This window comes from Pocillopora verrucosa, chromosome 4 (genome assembly GCF_036669915.1).
Source record: "Pocillopora verrucosa isolate sample1 chromosome 4, ASM3666991v2, whole genome shotgun sequence".
Classification (NCBI taxonomy): Eukaryota; Metazoa; Cnidaria; class Anthozoa; order Scleractinia; family Pocilloporidae; genus Pocillopora; species Pocillopora verrucosa.
The window spans coordinates 8,422,218-8,442,504 of record NC_089315.1 but is presented as its reverse complement, the minus strand read 5'-3'; the positions used below and the strand labels follow the sequence as shown (position 1 = coordinate 8,442,504).

The 20,287-nt window shown below is 40.0% G+C and overlaps 1 protein-coding gene across 1 annotated transcript; it reads right to left on the bottom strand.

The window, feature by feature from the left end:
• Positions 1-1,792: 1,792 nt before the first annotated feature.
• LOC131785668 (uncharacterized) lies at positions 1,793-19,065 on the bottom strand. The gene is made up of 3 exons (XM_066166144.1): positions 18,769-19,065; positions 3,903-4,330; positions 1,793-2,867 (listed from the first exon to the last, which is right to left on the bottom strand). The coding sequence occupies exons 1-3, from the start codon at positions 18,960-18,962 to the stop codon at positions 2,308-2,310; spliced, it is 1,182 nt and encodes a 393-aa protein (XP_066022241.1). The 5' UTR covers positions 18,963-19,065; the 3' UTR covers positions 1,793-2,307.
• Between the last annotated feature and the right edge of the window lie 1,222 nt (positions 19,066-20,287).

Genomic DNA, 20,287 nt, shown 5'->3' with positions numbered 1-20,287 from the left:
AATTTCATATAAAGTCATACAGTTACAGTCTCGTTTGATCATATAGTCTGATCATATAGTCTGATCGTCTGGGCGTGAGTTTAAAGAAATACTTTAAAAAATACTTTATTGCTGAGTTATTTGGAAAAATTTTTTTCAAAAGCAAAATAACAATCTTAGTGTATGGAGTGGTATGTTGCTAGTACCAGTCAGATCGCTGCATAAGGTTATGTATCTTGCACTAATTAGTTCACGGCATTAGGGTACCTTGCACCAGTCAGATCACAGAATTGGGATATGCTTGCACCAATAAGAGTGTCAGAGTGTCGTCCCTCATATCGAATGTCTTGAAATTAGTAAAGGTAGCAACATGATTTCATGTGCAGTTTAGTGTTGTAAGCCCAAGTAAATTTTTCAGAGACTACAAACGAGGGAAAGAGTGCATTGTGTGATGAGACCTAACAAGGGCTGTGAAGGAGAATTCAGGAAGCTTGGCACAATGCATTTTATTTTTGCTAACAATTATTCAGACAGCAGTGGTAATAGACCATAAAAATAAGTTTGCCTGATTTTATTTCAGATAAAGTGGAAATGTCTCTTTTTGCTACCCATTGAATAATATGTTAATTGGAATCTTTTGAAAGTAAATGCACTTTTTCTTTTACAAAAATGCAAACATCAGTTACCTACTGAAAGGTTATTTTATCTCCTTAATTTTTCCAACAGTTTCATGAATGTTAGACTTATAGTTCAATTTATAATCCATCAAATATTTTTGTTTGCGTACAATTGGTCTAAACACATCACATGATTGAATATATGCCCCAGCTAAAACAAGGGAATCTCCCAGGATATACCCCTGGTGATATTCCCCAATCTTCAAACCTTATGTCTACAGAAGAAGGGAAATTTTTTTTTCATTAAGTGGTACCAGAGAACTCTGAAAAGTAAACATCCTACCCAGGAAACAGCACGCTGAATGTTTACAATTTCCCCAAACTTCGTTAAAATATTTGAAGGATAAAAAACAAGATAGCCTTCAACCGGTGCCAAAGGATGCTCATATGTTTTTCCTTGGACATTATCTGTTCCTTGGAACTCACAGTTTTCCTCAAGCTTTGCTCTCAGAAAATTGTTCACATCCTGGAATGTTTAATATCGGCAGAAAAATATCGGTGGATATCTTTGCATGTAATGGGGGCTATTGTTCATTTATAATAAATGTAATAGTAGACTTTCCTAATAGAAGGTAACACTTGACAATATTAGAAACAGTGATAAACCTCTTTACGTCATCAAACCCCTCCCAAACACTGTTAAAAAATTTTATTTCTACAAACTAAAATTAAAATGATATGAGGGATTTAATAGAAAAGCTGCATAAAGATACATTAAAATAACACAATTTATTGTACAATATTACTAATAAACGTTTTTAACTCATAAGATGCCTGAGATAATAGCCAAGTCTTGTCTTAAAGCAAGTGGAGGCTTTATAATTTCCTATGAACTGCACCTAGTCATGTTAAAATATTTACCTTTTTCATGCATTAAGCATAATTATATCAAAAATTTTTCATGTTCACATAAAATTTGCATAAAAATAGAAAAACAATTTCTCAAAATTATTGATATTTTCACTTTTTCTAACCTGTTTAAAATGGTATCCTATTCAGTTCAAGAACCATTAGTGGTCTGTTTCATGACTTTTATCAATGCATATGAAGTTCACGTTCTGGTATTACCTGACTGCAGCCATTCAAGAACAATGTGTACAATGTGAAATAGCTAGAAATTCATCAAGCAAAACAAAAACGTTCACAATCATCTTTATTTCAGCTTTTCAATCACCAGTCACTTACAAATAGAAAAATTATTCACATAAACAAGAAAACGGAATTTATCATCTGTAATCACCATGAAAGCATTAAAGCATCTATACCATTCCATTTGGTAAATGGTTTTTTGTTAAATACTTGGGGCAAACCAAGTTTGAATTGAAATAAAAAGTTCCTCTTTAATGGAAGTCTGAATTCCCCATTACTAGCTTTTCTACATAACAATTATGGGTGTCAAAGTTGTCCAGCACAAGGACAGTTAAGATTCTTAGATGTGAAATTCTACTCTTTCATGAATTAATATAGGTGGACCTCCTCTAGATTTAACATATTGTTTAACTCTTATTTAGTAATTAAGGAAAAGGGGAATTTTTTCTCTGTTGTTTAAAATTTTTTGGTCATTCTTTCACATAAAGGAGTTTAAGAGACCTTCTAAATAAATCTAACGCAAGGTGGTTTTGGAAGTCAGTTGAAAGAGTTCTGTACATATTTACTTTAAATAGTTGGCTAGCTCACTGAGATGCTGCAAGCTTCGCCGAGCATGACCATCAATATAAAAATTGCGTTGTGTAGCAGATTCAAATTTTGCTGTGTAATGCTCTGTGCTCACATCACCACTTATTGAAAAAGACTTTTGCCTGTACATGTTTTCATTGTTACACATGAACTTTCCTATTGAAACTAAGATTATCTTTCTCACTTTGCATTCAACTAGGAGATTTCGCAATGTCTCAAAAGTATTACCATGTGTGAGGTAGTCATCAAACACACAGACTACCCTATTCTTCAGTTTTTTGTTATAATTTTCACTTACTAGGATAGATTTAAAGTGCTTTTGGCAGTAGTCATCACTTTGTCTGAAGTCCTTACCTTCAAACCGTGATTTGTTTGTTGTTTTATGTCTCAAAAATATTGCTTCGGGCTTTCGCCCATTCATCATGCATCTTACATGCTCTTTCAATTCCTCCATAATCTGTGGTGGGTTTGTTGAAGAGGATGGGGCCACTGCCCAATCTTGAACATCTTTGAACTCAGGATCGTGAGCAATAGCTGTTAGAGTAAGTGAAAATATACACAATTATGGTATACCTAGAAAATGTTTGAAACAGGATTTACTTAATAACTCAATAGAGGCAATTGCAATTAGAAGAGTCAAAGTATTCTAAGCAAAACTTTATTGTTATCATACCCCACCCAAGATCAATTTATACAGTTGAAGCTCTCCTTGGATTGGTATGGTGAATTTTTGGCTTTAAATTCTGACCTGACAATTACAGGACACTCATTAGTAGAGTTAAAAGCCAACAAAAAATGCACCAAAAATTAAAAGAGATTGGTCATTTTGCAGTTTGTAGGGCATATCCATTTATTGTTGATAAACTCAGTGTTCTCACCAGGCTGTGGCCTTGCAGCATTCATGCAAGAAAAACTTAGATGGTGTATTAAAGCTAAGAAGATGCACCCTTTAAGGTGCAGTGCAGGGGCAAGCTAAGAGTCAAACTGACTTTAGAATGTTAAGCAGTCTTAATCGTAAACCTACAGTACGGTATTTAGCTTGTTCAAATAAAATGAATAAAAAACATGATATTAAAAGATTTAATTTTTAATTTTATTGCCTTTCTGTTGGTCCCATATATGTGGCAAAGATTGGTGAATGTTTGCAAATCTTAACCACCTTGTCCACCACATTTGATCAGGTCATGGTACCTCACAGAGAATTTTGTCACTTTTTGTCGAAAGTGCTCACAAAGAATTTTTCCACATCAGTTGTGGACCGTGAGTAACTATGCCCCCCCTGATGTTCTTACAGGGCCCCTATTTCTCAGCAGAGGCAGCCCTGGGACTCCCCATGGAAAAATTCTGGTGAGAACACTGTAAACTTGCTTACGCATCTGCAGGTGTCTAGTTAATTTTAATCTTCATGTTTTAAATTAGTTGAATTGAAGTGTGAGCTGTGACTGCTTGGGAGAAAGCTCTTATTTCACACCCACATCACCATCACTCATGTGCTGCTTATGTCTTTAAGATTTCTAGAGACAAGTTCCACAATAAAAGATGATAACACTGAAAAAACACTATCCTCACCTGCCATAAGGTGGCAGATCAGAGCTTGCTTAATCACTGGGTTGTTGTTACCGTCTTTCAAGATGGCCTGAAAGGCCTCTGCCATGGCTTTCTCATCATCATTACTGGTTGAATATGTGTTTGCCCGGCAAAGGGAAACCACTTTGGTTGGTACAGGATCATTGAAGGTACATGAATAGTACCAGCTGGTCTGATTTGCTATGATTTGAATAAGTGCAGTCATCTTTGATGGTGTAGGTGCTGGTATACCATATTTCACAACCCCAGGTTCTGTTTCCACCCAGCCTGCAGCAATAAGGAAGGACTTTGTGCTTGATGCCACATACATATCTTCATTCACAGCACCACAAATTATTACAACTTCATTTTTACTTGAAGTATTCTTGATGAAGTCTCGAAGCTCCTCGCCCCGCCGTAGAAACGTCAATCTGAAAAATAACCAAAATTGAATTGATTTGCCAATGTGCCATTCATTCTGAAGAATAAAATAATCATGTTCTAAGATAATTTTCAACAACTTATGGCAAGAATTTTGAAAATCCTTCCTGTTTCATGCTCAACTATCTCATTCTTCTCTCCAAATATATAGCAAATATTTTGGAGAAAAATGAAAGGAAAATTACCAGACATTCCTTTGTTTCTCAAGACAGTTGAAGACACCAATAGTATTTGATGTAACCTTCAAAGGTTACTAGTATAGCGGAGAAGACAATCCGAGCGCACAATATAAATCACGGTTTAATCAAATGAAGTACGTAATCAAAATTACAAATGAAGTAAGGAGATCGGTGTGAAATCACAGATGAAGAGGGCGAAGTAGGATTGAAGATAGCGCAGTTATGATTGATGGTAACGTTGTAGCTGAATTGTGTGGTTCGAACTAAAAGAAAATGCAGTAGAAACTAAACTAAGAAAATATCCCTGAGAAATGTAACACTAGCCTAATTAACAACTAGACCCTGTGAGCAGGGTAACCGGGATACCTGGATGGTACTGGATCCTTGGAATCAAGTGTAGTGATACTACGCGTGTCGGACTAGTATACTGAAATAGTGAGCTCAAGTCTGGCCAAGGGCATACACCTGTCTCAAACATAGGCATGCTATGCATGCAAGAGTTATTTTTTGTAGGGTGGGTGGATTACTTGAAACATTGTAAGTGGTCTACATTCTTACCAAAGGAAAGGCATACAAGACATACAAGGCATTCAATGCTTTCATGACTTTCAAGCGTTCGCGATTCTGTCCGATCCAAAATTACCGCTCAATAACATCTTTTTGTGTGGATTGGCCGCGAACAATACGACTTGTGCATGCGTCTATAAGTATTTTGAGCGTTTGCCCCATGATGCTCCAGATGATCGTAATCCAATTACGTTGAAATACAAAACGACTGACAAAATAGTTTTGTGAACAAAAAATCTCGTGTTCGTCATGTGACCCGGCCCTGTCCGTGCATGACAACGTACATTATATAAAATCTGTACAGACATCACACCAACCAACTATGTTGAAGGCTTGAAATTATATTACGATCGATTTTCATCAAGAAATGGGCCAGGAATTTTCCACAATAGTACAAATAATCGTGAAGGCTGATCGCGGAAAAGCGATTGCGTAACGCTCGGTAAGCTGTAAGATGACATGTTATTATATACCAGACGTAAAAACTCTTCAGATTCTCAGTCTGCATTTTGTACCCACTCTGCAGTCTATATTTTTTATCTGGTCTGCAGTCTGCTGTCTACATTTTGTACTAACAGGTATCCGTGGCACCAATACAGTTTATTTTTGGTTACATTTATTCGCACAACACACATAATCTACCACAAAATACCTGTGTGTGAGGTAATTCGACATTTTCATTCTTTCCCGCGTTAATAATCTTCTTTCCTTTGGTAAGAATGTAGACCACTAACAATGTTTCAAGTAATCCACCCACCCTACAAAAATAACTCTTGCATGCATAGCATGCCTATGTTTTGAGACAGGTGTATGCCCTTGGTCAGACTTGAGCTCACTATTTCAGTATACTAGTCCGACACGCGTAGTATCACTACACTTGATTCCACGGATCCAGTACCATCCAGGTATCCCAGTTACCCTGCTCACAGGGTCTAGTTAGGAGCTAGACCAAAGTAAGTTTTTCTTTATTTCTCATTTAAGATATTTCCTTTTTTTGATACGTATATCGATTATTTCTTGCTTTCAGTTCACTTTATAATCGCTTCATTACTGGGATACCTGTGGTAGCCCAGTCATAAAATGCCTTTGTTTTTTTGTCGTCTTTTTACTGGGATACCTGTGGTAGCCCAGTCATAAAATGCCTTTGTTTTTTTGTCGTCTTTTTTTTTTTTTACTGGGATACCTGTGGTAGCCCAGTCATAAAATGCCTTTGTTTTTTTGTCGTCTTTTTTTTTTTTTTTTTCCTCCGCCACAAAATGGAAAAATTGCGCAATAGTACCCAGAGGTCATTGGGGCCCTCAACACCATGACAACTAACTGTGATCCAATGATGTGTTCACATGCTGACCACGCGTGTTATCACTCGACACCATGACAACTAACTGTGATCCAATGATGTGTTCACATGCTGACCACGCGTGTTATCACTCGACACCATGACAACTAACTGTGATCCAATAAGGTGTTCACATGCTGATCACGCGTGTTATCTTGTTGATGATTGACGTTGTCATGAACAAACAGGGCCGGGTCACATGACGAATCGCGAGATTTTTGCTTATAAAATTCTTTGGTCAGTTATTTTGTATTTCAACATATTTGGATTGCAATCTCCTGGAGCATTATGGCGCAAAAGCGCAAAATACCTACAGACGCATATACAAGTCGTATTAATCGCGGCTAATCCACACTGAAAGATGTTATTGGGCGGTAATTTTGGAAGGGATTGAGTCGCGAACGCTTGAAAGCCATGAAAGTCTTGCATGCCTTGTATGCTAAGTATGCCAATGTCTTAGTTGAAAAACGTTCACTTGTTGTAAAAAGCAAAATCTGAAATCAGAAACCAAACTGCATATACTCTATGCAATCTATTGAACAACACTACTACCGTGAGACTGAACAACATAACTATAGTGGATGCAAACTGCTTGTGAAGAAAGACGACATGTTGGATTCACTTGATGGCAAGGAACGTGGCTACAATAACAGTACGAATGGTATTAATTTCACGATCAGAAAGGTGAATCTTATGTTTGTTTTTATTGTAGTTGTATGGATATTCTTTTTTTTATAAATACGTGATCCAAAACCCTGTGTTTTTTGTGTATAATGTTATTATGTTAAATATTGTTTACGCAATTGTCTTGTCACAGGCGGCCTATGCTCACGTCTCGAGAAAAAGCCAACGATTAATTCATGAACGCGTCACGCGTTGTGTGACTCGGTGTTAAGTTACGAGAGGAACTGCACGTTATAAGGAATAGTATAGGGAACGAAGTATGGTCGATTTACAACGATACATATTTCGAAATATGAACATTTTTCTCGTAAAATCAATAAAACTTACTCATACCCTGTGTATCCGTTGTATTTTCTGGCGATTTCTGCCGTTTTAAGCTTGCTTTACCATCACTGTTATTTACGTCATCTACTTTTATTACGTTGGTAAAATCTGTACACACATCACACCAACCAACTCGCGCGCAAAGTAAGAAGACTATATTGAAGGCTTGAAATAATATTGCGATCGATTTTCATCAAGAAATGGGCCAGGAATATTCCACATTAGTGCAAATAGTCGTGAGGGCGGATCGCAGAAAAGCGATTGCGTGATGCTCGGTAAGCTGTAAGATGACATGTTATTATATACCAGACGTAAAAACTCTTCAGATTCTTAGTCTGCATTTTGTACCCAGTCTGCAGTCTGTATTTTGTATCCGGTCTGCAGTCTGCTGCCTGCATGTTTTACTAACAGGTATCCGTGGCACCAATACATTTTATTTTTGGTTACATTTATTCGCAAAACACACATAATCTACCACAAAATACCTGTGAGGTAATTCGACATTTTCGTTCTTTCCCACATTAATATTCTTCTCTCCTTTTGTAAGAATGTAGACATCACTCACAATGTTTCAAGTAATCCACCCACCCTACAAAAAAGTAACTCTTGCATGCATAGCATGCCTATGTTTTGAAATAGGTGTATGCCCTTGAGCGCACTATTTCAGTATACTAGTCCGACACCCGTAGTATCACCTCACTTAATACCAAGGATCCAGTACCATCCAGGTATCCCAGTTACCCTGCTCACAGGGTCTAGTTTTTTTTTGTTTTTTTCCTCCGCCACAAAATGGAAAAATTGCGCAATAGTACCCAGAGGTCATTGGGCCCTCAACACCATGACAACTAACTGTGATCCAATGAGGTGTTCACATACTGATCACGCGTGCTATCTTGATGATGATTGACGTTGTCATGCCCGGACATGGCCGGGTCACATGACGAACACGAGATTTTTGCCCATAAAACTATTTTGACAGTCGTTTTGTATTTCAACGTAATTGGATTACGATCATCTGGAGCATTATGGGGCAAACGCTCAAAATACTTATAGACGCATACACAATTCGTATTGTTCGCGGCCAATCCACACAAAAAGATGTTATTGAGCGGTAATTTTGGATCGGACAGAATCGCGAACGCTTGAAAGCCATGAAAGCATTGAATGCCTTGTATGTCTTGTATGCCAAGTATGCCAATGTCTTAGTTGAAAACGTAAACTCGTTGTAAAAAGCAAAATCTGAAATCTGAAACCAAACTGCATATACTCTATGCAATCTATTGAACAACACTACTACCGTGAGACTGAAGAACAAAATTCAAATGGATGCAAACTGCTAGTGAAGAAACATGTCATGTTAGATTCACTTGATGCCAGGGAACGTAGCTACGATAACAGTGCGAATGGTATTAATTTCACGATCAGAAAGGTGAATCTTATGTTTGTTTTCATTGTAGTTGTATGGATATTCTTTTTTAATAAATACATGATCCAAAATCCCGTGTTTTTTGTGAATAATGTTATTATGTCAAGTATTGTTTACGCAATTGTCTTGTCACAGGCGACCCAAGGTCACGTTTCGAGAAAGAGCCAACGATTAATTCACGAACGCGTCACGCGTTGTGTGACTCAGAGTAAGTTATTCTAGGAACCGTTGAAAATTTGAACACGTTATAAGGAAAAGTATAGGGAACGAAATATGGTCGATTTATAACGATAAATATTTCGAAATATGAAGATTTTTCTCGAAAAATCAATAAAACTTACTCATACCCTGTGTATCCGTTGTAGTTTCTGGCGATTGTTGCCGTTTTAAGCTTGCTTTACCATCACTATTATTCACGTCATCTACTTTTATTACATTGGTAAAATCTGTACAGACATCACACCAACCAACTCGCGCGCAAAGTAAGAAGACTATGTTGAAGGCTTGAAATTATATTACGATCGATTTTCATCAAGAAATGAGCCAGGAATTTTCCACAATAGTGCAAATAATCGTGAAGGCTGATCGCGGAAAAGCGATTGCGTGACGCTCGGTAAGCTGTAAGATGACATGTTATTATATACCAGACGTAAAAACTCTTCAGATTCTCAGTCTGCACTTTGTACTCACTCTGCAGTCTATATTTTGTATCCGGTCTGCAGTCTTCTGTCTACATTTTGTACTAACAGGTATCCGTGGCACAAATACAGTTTATTTTTGGTTACATTTATTCGCACAACACACATAATCTACCACAAAATACCTGTGTGTGAGGTAATTCGACATTTTCATTCTTTCCCGCGTTAATAATCTTCTTTTCTTTTGTAAGAATGTAGACCACTTACAATGTTTCAAGTAATCCACCCACCCTACAAAAAATAACTCTTGCATGCATAGCATGGCTATGTTTTGAGACAGGTGTATGCCCTTGGCCAGACTTGAGCTCACTATTTCAGTATACTAGTCCGACACGCGTAGTATCACTACACTTGATTCCACGGATCCAGTACCATCCAGGTATCCCAGTTACCCTGCTCACAGGGTCTAGTTTTTTTTTTTTTTCCCTCCGCCACAAAATGGAAAAATTGCGCAATAGTACCCAGTGGTCATTGCACCCTCAACACCATGACAACTAACTGTGCATGTGATCCAATGAGGGTGAAGGTGTTCACATGCTGATCACGTGTTATCTTGATGATGATTGACGTTGTCATGCACGGACAGGTCCGGGTCACATGACGAACACGAGATTTTTGCTTAGAAAACTCTTTTGTCGGTCGTTTTGTATTTCAACGTGTTCTGATTACGATCACCTGAAGCATTATAGCGCAAACGCTCGAAATACTTACAGACGCATACACAAGTCGTATTGTTCGCCGCCAATCCACACTAAAAGATGTTATTGAGCGGTAATTTTGGACCGGATTGAGTCGCGAACTGTGTATCCGTTGTAGTTTCTGGTGATTTCTGCCGTTTAAGCTTGCTTTACCATCACTGTTATTCACATCATCTACTTTTGTTACGTTGGTAAAATCTGTACAGACATCACACAAACCAACTCGCGCACAAAGTAAGAAGAGTATATTGAAGGCTTGAAATTATATTACGATCGATTTTCATCAAGGCTGATCGAGGAAAAGCGATTGCGTGACGCTCGGCAAGCTGTAAGATGACATGTTATTATTTACCAGACGTAAAAACTCTTCAGATTCTCAGTCTGCATTTTGTACCCACTCTGCAGTCTCCAGTCTATATTTTGTATCCGGTCTGCTGACTGCATTTTGTACTAACAGGTATCTGTGGCACTAATACAGTTTATTTTTGGTTACATTTATTCGCACAACACACATAATCTACCACAAAATACCTGTGTGTGAGGTAATTCGACATTTTCGTTCTTTTCCACGTTAATACTCTTCTTTCCTTTTGTAAGAATGTTGACCACCAGTAATCCACCCACCCTACAAAAAATAACTCTTGCATGCATAGCATGCCTATGTTTTGAAATAGGTGTATGCCCTTAGCCAGACTTGAGCTCACTATTTCAGTATACTAATCCGACACCCGTATTGATTCTGTCAGGCAGTACAGACGACTCAAACAATATCGAGGGCTCAATGAACACAGTCTTTATTCCCGAGCTTGACCACGAGCACTTCGTGTTACAACAACAACAATAATTGGGGAGCCCGGATGTAGTTTCCCTCAGGGAGGGCCTAGGTACAAGTGACGGGCCAACATCCCCCCTTCTTTGAAAAAAAAGAAAAAAAAATTAATAGTAAATAGAACAGAGTAAAGTAGGCAGGTGTAGCCTTATATAAGGTTCTGTTCGGACTGTTATCATGGAAAGTTCTGCAACCGTGCTGTTATGCAGCGCGAACGTTTATGGCAGGCATTACTTGAGTTCAAAGTCTTTGAACCGAGTTGGTGGTTTGATGAGTCTTGTGCGTGTTCTCATTTCGGGTTGGTGATCCCTTGGCTGTTCTTGAATTGTAGCAAGGGGTGTGTCGATAGGCAGCTCACTTGGGCCCGTGGCTGGTGTGCTTGGTTCTTGTGGTTGTGGAGGGGAAGGGGTGTCGAGAACTGGGCCGCTGTTACTTTTGTCCAATGAGGGAGGTGGTTGCTGTGTAGGCTGATTAGTGGGCATATTCAGCTCTGATCCTAGACGATTGTAGTGATTTGCAAGGCTGTGGCCTGGTCTAGGCGTGAGCGTGGGTGGGGTGCACGGTGGTGTTTGGGGAGGAGGAGGTACTGCATGCCTGATGTGTATCCGATTTCGTCGAATGGTACTGTGGGGCGTTTGTATGGTGTAAGATCTTGAGTGGCGTTGTCCGGTGACACGGCCATATGCCCAAGGGTTGCCTGGTTTGCTTGTCGGTGGTCGTGCATACACAAATTCACCAATGTTGATGCTATTCTGCTCTGGGCCCGCAGTCTTGTCATAGTGAGCTTTACTGGTGTTGCGTTTGGCCTTGAGTTCTGCTGATACAGTGTCACGGTTGATTGACATGGGCTCGAGAAGGTGGTCAGCTGTTGGGAGCGTCGTTCGTGTCCGGCGGCTCACCATGCGTTGGGCAGGAGAGTAGGTGTGGTCTTTTGGTGGTGTGTTTCTGTAATTGAGCAAGGCGATTTGGAAGTCATCTGATTTCTTTAGCATAGACTTCGATACTTTCACTGCTGCCTCGGCTCAGCCGTTGCCCTGGGAGTGATAGGGACTTGAGGTGGTATGTTTGAACCCGTACTGAGAGGCAAAGTCCATGTAATCCTTACTGGTGAATTGTGGTCCGTTGTCTGTGTGGCAGATACGTGGAACGCCAAACCTGGCGAAATGAGCTTTGGTTTTGTTAATGACTGATGTTGCCAAAGTGTCGTCAAGTTCATCCACTTCGATCCAGTCAGAAAAATGGCACACTGTTACAAGGTAGGCTTTCTGTCTGTACTGGAAGATGTCTTGGCTGATGATCTGCCATGGTAGTGTTGGAATCGGAAGTGATCGCATAGGTTCCTTTGTTGACTTTGATCCATACTGTGCGCAGGTACTGCAGTTGTTGCACATATCAAACACTGCTTGTCTCATCCCGGGCCAGAATAGTACGTCTCGTGCCATGCGTACATTTGAGTCAGGACCAAAGTGGTTTGCATGGATTTTCAGCAGCATCTCAGCTTGCATGGACTGCGGTATCATAACTTGGGCGCCTTTGTAGATGAGGCCATTGTCAGTGGTTAGCTCGTCTCTGTAGGTCCAGTATGCTCGTAGTGGTTGTGGTAGCTGCTTTCTGTCATCCGGCCAGCCTTGGGCGATTGTGGCCATTAACTTGGAGAGGTGTTCATCCTTTTTGGTCTCGTCGCGTAGGCGAGATTCGGTGGTTTCTGTGAGGCGGGGGTTGTGGGTATCGGATTCCTCTGTGAGTTCAGTCCTGAATACTTCAAAGCCTGTGACCCTGGCATGTACTGGGGTAGGTAGTGCTGCTCTTGAGAGAGTGTCTGCCAGGTAGAGTGAGGTTCCTTTCTTGTATTGGATGGTGAAGCGGTATCTCTGCAGTCTCATTAGCATTTTCTGTAGCCGTGCTGGGGCTTTGTGCAGAGGTTTTTTGCAGATGGTCTCAAGTGGCTGGTGGTCGGTGTGAACTTCGATATCTGATTTGCCATAGAGCCAGTGGTCAAATTTTCCAAATGCGTTACAAATGGCCAAGCACTCTTTTTCGATTTGGGAGTATCGTTGTTCTGTTGCGTTGAGGCTGTTTGATGTGTATGCTACGGGTTGGAGGCGTCCTTCACTATTGGGCTGAAGGAGGGCACCGCCCACGCCTTCTTCACTAGCGTCGACTTGAAGTGTGACCGGTTTACTGAGGTCATAGTATTGGAGCACTGGTGCAGTGGAGATGAGGTGTTTGGCTTTGTTAAATGCGTCATCTTGTGCTTGTGCCCACATAAAGGGGATATCTGACTTGGTGAGTTGGGTGAGAGGCCGGATGATGGTGCTGAGGTTTGGACAATAGGGTGAGAGATAGTTGGCCATTCCCACGAATCGCTGAACACCTGCTTTGTTTCGGGGTGGGGCCATTGCTGAGATTGCTGCTATCTTGTCTGGGTCTGCTTGCATTCCTCGATCAGTTATGACGTTGCCCATGAATTTGACTTGTTGTAGCTTGAACTGCAGTTTGCTCTGGTTTAATTTTATGTTCTTTTTGGAGCAGCGCTCCATAAGTGCGACAAGACGGCGGTCGTGGTCTTTCTCAGCTTCTTGGTAGGTTGTTCCTTCTCCGAACACAAGTATATCATCGGCGATGCATAATACTCCATCAAGACCCTCTAGAGCTGACATGAGGCGCTTTTGAAATTCCTCAGGAGCGCTTGATATGCCAAATGGGAGGCGGAGCCATCGGTATCTCCCATAAGACGTGTGCATTGTCGTCATCAGTGACGATTCTTCATCAAGTGGTACGTGTAGAAAGCCTTCTCTGACATCAACAAGTGAGAAACATTTGGCATGGCAGAGTTTATGGAGCTGTTCAGACAGTGTTGGCATTTGATACACTGGTCTGAGAATTCCTTTATTGACTGTTTGACGAGTCGGCTGCGGTCGTTGAATTCGCTAAATGTACGTTTGCTCTCCGTAAATGCTTCTCTTGTCGATTTATCGGATCTATCCCACTTCTGACACCATGTCAGGCAGTACAGACGACTCAAACAATATCGAGGGCTCAATGAACACAGTCTTTATTCCCGAGCTTGACCACGAGCACTTCGTGTTACAACAACAACAATAATTGGGGAGCCCGGATGTAGTTTCCCTCAGGGAGGGCCTAGGTACAAGTGACGGGCCAACAATTCCAAGGATCCAGTACCATCCAGGTATCCCAGTTACCCTGCTCACAGGGTCTAGTTTTTTACTGGGATACCTGTGGTAGCCCAGTCATAAAATGCCTTTGTTTTTTTGTCGTCTTTTTTTTTTTTTTTCCTCCGCCACAAAATGGCAAAATTGCGCAATAGTACCCAGAGGTCATTGGGCCCTCAACACCATGACAACTAACTGTGATCCAATGAGGTGTTCACATGCTGATCACGCGTGTTATCCCTCGACACCATGACAGCTAACTGTGATCCAAGGAGGTGTTCACATGCTGATCACGCGTGTTATCCCTCGACACCATGACAGCTAACTGTGATCCAATGAGGTGTTCACATGCTGATCACGCGTGTTATCTTGATGATGATTGACGCTGTCATGCACAGACAGGGCCGGGTCACATGACGAATCATGAGATTTTGCTTATAAAACTCTTTGGTCAGTTATTTTGTATTTCAACATATTTGGATGGCGATCTGCCGGAGCATTATAGCGCAAACGCGCAAAATACTTACAGACGCATATACAAGTATTATTAATCGCGGCTAATCCACACTGAAAGATGTTATTGAGCGGTAATTTTGGAATGGATTGAGTCGCGAACGCTTAAAAGCCATGAAAGCCTTGAATGCCTTGTATGCTAAGTATGCCAATGTCTTAGTTGAAAACGTTCACTTGTTGTAAAACGCAAAATCTGAAATCTGAAACCAAACTGCATATACTTTACGCAATTTATTGAACAACACTACTACCGTGAGACTGAAGAACATAACTATAATGGATGCAAACTGCTTGTGAAGAAAGACGACATGTTGGATTCACTTGATGGCAAGGAACGTAGCTACGATAACAGTACGAATGGTATTCATTTCACGATCAGAAAGGTGAATCTTATGTTTGTTTTCATTGTAGTTGTATGGATATTCTTTTTTAATAAATACGTGATCCAAAACCCTGTGTTTTTTTGTGTATAATGTTGTTATGTTAAATATTGTTTACGCAATTGTCTTGTCACAAGCGGCCCAAGCTCACGTCTCTAGAAAAAGCCAACGATTAATTCATGAACGCGTCACGCGTTGTGTGACTCGGTGTTAAGTTACGAGAGGAACTGCACCTTATAAGGAATAGTACAGGGAACGAAGTATGGTCGATTTACAACGATACATATTTCGAAATATGAACATTTTTCTCGTAAAATCAATAAAACTTACTCATACCCTGTGTATCCGTTGTATTTTCTGGCGATTTCTGCCGTTTTAAGCTTGCTTTACCATCACTGTTGTTCACATCATCTACTTTTATTACGTTGATAAAATCTGTACAGACATCACACCAACCAACTCGCGCGCAAAGTAAGAAGACTTTATTGAAGGTTTGAAATAATATTGCGATCGATTTTCATCAAGAAATGGGCCAGGAATATTCCACAATAATGCAAATAATCGTGAAGGCGGATTGCAGAAAAGCGATTGCGTGACGCTCGGTAAGCTGTAAGATGACATGCTATTATATACCAGACGTAAAAACTCTTCAGATTCTTAGTCTGCATTTTATACCCACTCTGCAGTCTGCAGTCTATATTTTGTATCCGGTCTGCAGTCTGCTGTCTGCATTTTGTACTAACAGGTATCCGTGGCACCAATACAGTTTATTTTTGGTTACATTTATTCGCAAAACACACATAATCTATCACAAAATACCTGTGAGTGAGGTAATTCGACATTTTCGTTCTTTCCCACATTAATATTCTTCTCTCCTTTTGTAAGAATGTAGACATCACTCAATGTTTCAAGTAATCCACCCACCCAACAAAAAAGGAACTCTTGCACGCATAGCATGCCTATGTTTTGAAATAGGTGTATGCCCTTGGCCAGACTTGAGCGCACTATTTCAGTATACTAGTCCGACACCCGTAGTATCACTACACTTGATTCCAAGGATCCAGTACCATCCAGGTATCCCAGTTACCCTGCTCACAGGGTCTAGTTTTTTTTTTTTCCTCCGCCACAAAATGGAAAAATTGCGCAATAGTACCCAGAGGTCATTGGGCCCTCAACACCATAACAACTAACTGTGATCCAATGAGGTGTTCACATGCTGATCACGCGTGCTATCTTGATGATGATTGACTGTTCGCGATGATGATTGATTGTTCGCGGCCAATCCACGCTAAAAGATGTTATTGAGCGGTAATTTTGGAACGGATTGAGTCGCCAACGCTTGAAAGCCTTGAATGCCTTGTATGCCAATGTCTTAGTTGAAAAACGTACACTTGTTTTAAAAAGCAAAATCTGAAATCTGAAACCAAACTGCATATACTCTATGCAATCTGTTGAACAACACTCTTACCGTGAGACTAAAGAACAAAACTCTAATGGATGCAAACTGATAGTGAAGAAAGACGGCATGTTGGATTCACTTGATGCCAGGGAACGTAGCTACGATAACAGTGCGAATGGTATTAATTTCATGATCAGAAAGGTGAATCTTATGTTTTTTTCGTTGTAGTTGTATGGATATTCTTTTTTAATAAATACACGATCCAAAATCCTGTGTTTTTTGTGTATAATGCCATTATGTCAAGTATTGTTTACGCAATTGTCTTGTCACAGGCGGCCCAAGCTCACGCCTCGAGAAAAAGCCAACGATTACTTCATGAACGCGTCACGCGTTGTGTGACTCGGTATTAAGTTACGAGAGGAACCGTTGAAAATTTGAACAATAGTATAGGGAACGAAATATGGTCGATTTACAACAATAAATATTTCGAAATATGAACATTTTTCTCGTAAAATCAATAAAACCTACTCATACCCTGTGAATCCGTTGTAGTTTCTGGCGATTTCTACCGTCTTAAGCTTGCTTTACCGTCACTGTTATTCACGCCATCTACTTTTATTACGTTGGTAAAATCTGTACAGACATCACACCAACCAACTCGCGCGCAAAGTAAGAAGACTATATTGAAGGCTTGAAATTATATTACAATCGATTTTCATCAAGAAATGGGCCAGGAATTTTCCACAATAGTGCAAATAATCGTGAAGGCTGATCGCGGAAAAGCGATTGCGTTTTGGTGACATTTATTCGCACAACACATAATTTACCACAAAATACCTGCCTGAGTGTGTGTGAGGTAATTCGACATTTTCATTCTTTTCCGCGTTAATACTCTTCTTTCTTTTTGTAAGAATGTAGACCACTTACAATGTTTCAAGTAATCCACCCACCCTTACAAAAAATAACTCTTGCATGCAGAGCATACCTGTGTTTTGAAATAGGTGTATGCCCTTAGCCAGACTTGAGCTCACTATTTCAGTATACTAGTCCGACACCCATAGTATCACTACACTTGATTCCAAGGATCCAGTACCATCCAGGTATCCCAGTTACCCTGCTCACAGGGTCTAGTTTTAGAATTATCCCACTCAACTGTATGGTTAATTAGGCATGTGTGCTCCGATAAAGCTGAATTTTCCTTTTTGCAAAAGAAAACCGCTTTTTGATACCTCACTTCCCGCTTAGGATTCGATTGTCTCATCAAAACATTTCTTTTATCGTAAATGAAGGACAAAATTAAGTCTCTGAATCGCTCTAACGTAAGTTTTTTGGAATCGAAAAGGAAAAAGCGAACGAAGTAGAGCTTACGAACAAATTCACTACTTTAGGATCACAGTTTCTATCAAGCATTTTATGCAAGTGCTATCCCTGGACTGGAACTGATCATTATCTCCCGATCGCGTACAGATTGCAAAGCGATCGGGGATTCAGTGAGCTCTGAAAAGAGCTCCTAATTACTAACAGCTTGCTGGTCGATGCACGCCATATAGCGGTTATGAATAATTAATGATGTCCACGCATTCTGTCCGATAAGGCAGTTAATCTGTTCTAAATAGAAACATGCATCCATGACTAAAGAGAATTCACTGGTCTAAAGGGACAGGCGCCATCATTTCCCTTTAACCTCTCCCTACAGATCTTTCCCGTAATGTATTTACATTTTGCGTCCAAATTATTCCGCATACCCCACCACTGTGCATTAAATTTGAAGCGGAGTACTTGGGCACGCGAAACACGTGGGAGTAATAAACGGTTCATGTTCGACCGCACGTAGTTATTACAAATTAAGGTAGCAATACCTGTTACTGCATTTCGATATTTTAAGATAACCTAGTGGGTTGACGGAACTAGAATTGAAATCTTTAAACAGCAGTGTCAAACTGTAGATATTCCAAATATCAAATCGGGAAGGGAAAGTAAAAAAAACGATTTCTCTAATTATCAGACTCTTCGTGAAATAAAAGGATCAAGAAAGACTCGGAGAGAGTAAATACTCCCTGGCAAAATGATGAGTCTACCAGTGGTGAAAAAACGACATTTTTCTGGTACAAGCGGGAGTGATGTGGCTTATAACGATACGACGAGCATTGATCCGTAATCGTGTCAAGATTTCTCGAGTAGCATGATTATGACAACAAGAACGAACAGAAGGCCTCACTTACCCTGTTGGAAGTGCGTCTAATTGTTCTTGCGGAATCGTTTCATGTGACGTAAAGTACAAATCAAATTCAGGCCTTTTCATCAGATTTTCAATCTCATTGTTGAGCTCTGCTCGTTTCCCTTCATCTTCCAAAATAACACACATTCTACTAAAGATTACCGAATGTTTCCCACTTATGTTTCCGCCCGCTGCCATGATTTGTTGTTTCTAGAATCAACTTCCTGATATTTTTAGAAGTATTTCATCAAGTTACGGCCGTCGAGATAATAGAGACACGGAAGACTTTATATTCCCCTACCAAGAATCTGCGGGCCTTATAATGGAAAACGAAACAGGAAAACATTAAACCAATAAGAAGACGGGATTTTAATAGATTAAGTGGTCACATGACGTTCCAAATATTCTGGCGCTTTCTTTACTTTAATAGACTTTTTTTGGGGTTCATACATAGAGTGATCACGTGGTCCGAAATGAGTGAACAACAGTCGAGGGCACAACAAATTAACTGTGAGGAATGGTTGACCATCTCTGCGTCTGTAACTGCCATAATATTTCCTTAAATTCGGATTTGCATTTTCTTGTATATGCTAAGGATCTTAAGCACCAAAAGTAAAATATCAATGTTATGTTTCTTCAAATTCCAGTCTCACAAATTTGTGTTTTAATCTGCATGAGTAAATGGTCAGAAAAATAATTTCGTCTCATCTCTATTTCTAAATGTGATATGGGATTTAAGAATGAAAGAAAGATCAATTAAAACTTAAAAGTAACATCCAGTACCAAAGTGTGTTCTGAACATTTCGAAGACGAGGATTATAAGTTTATAGACAGCCAAACTAGGAGATTAAAAGGTGGGTCCTGTCTTCTAGTTTTAAGGTCAACAAGAGGCTTTTTCGAAAAGAAATAATGATTCGTGTCCAGCATGATAATTTCCGTGTATCTCTCTAACATGTAAAGGAGCCCAGCGTAAACCGAGCTTCAGAAATGAGATTTATAAATCTCCTCGGGATCGCTCATTAGTTCCTCATCGACATGTGATACTTTGGATTGTATAGGTTCTCTCGGTTTCTTAAACTTTTTGAAAAATAAACGACTGCCAGTGATTTAGGTTCATTGAGAACCGTGACCGCAACCGGCGATCAACCCCACGCAATTTCTAGGTATTCTGAGGTAGCGTTAACCGAGCGTTAGTGAGAGTTATAAATCTCCTCGAGATCGCTTAGAAGTTCCTCATCGACGTATAATATTTTGAGTTGTACAAGTCCTCTCTATTTCTGAACATTTCTAGAAAAATGTGCGACTGTCGGTCACTCAGTCATTAAAGAAACCGGAAGTCGACCTCACGCAATTTCTCAAGGTTACACATGAGATTTTTAAATTCCCTAGAGATCGCTTAGCAGTCCCTCATCGACATGTCCTAGCTTCTATTGTAGAGGATCTCTCGATTTGTCAAGTTTTTCAGAAAAATATTCGACTGTCGGTCATTTATTAGTTGTTTGAAAACCTTGACCGGCCGCCAG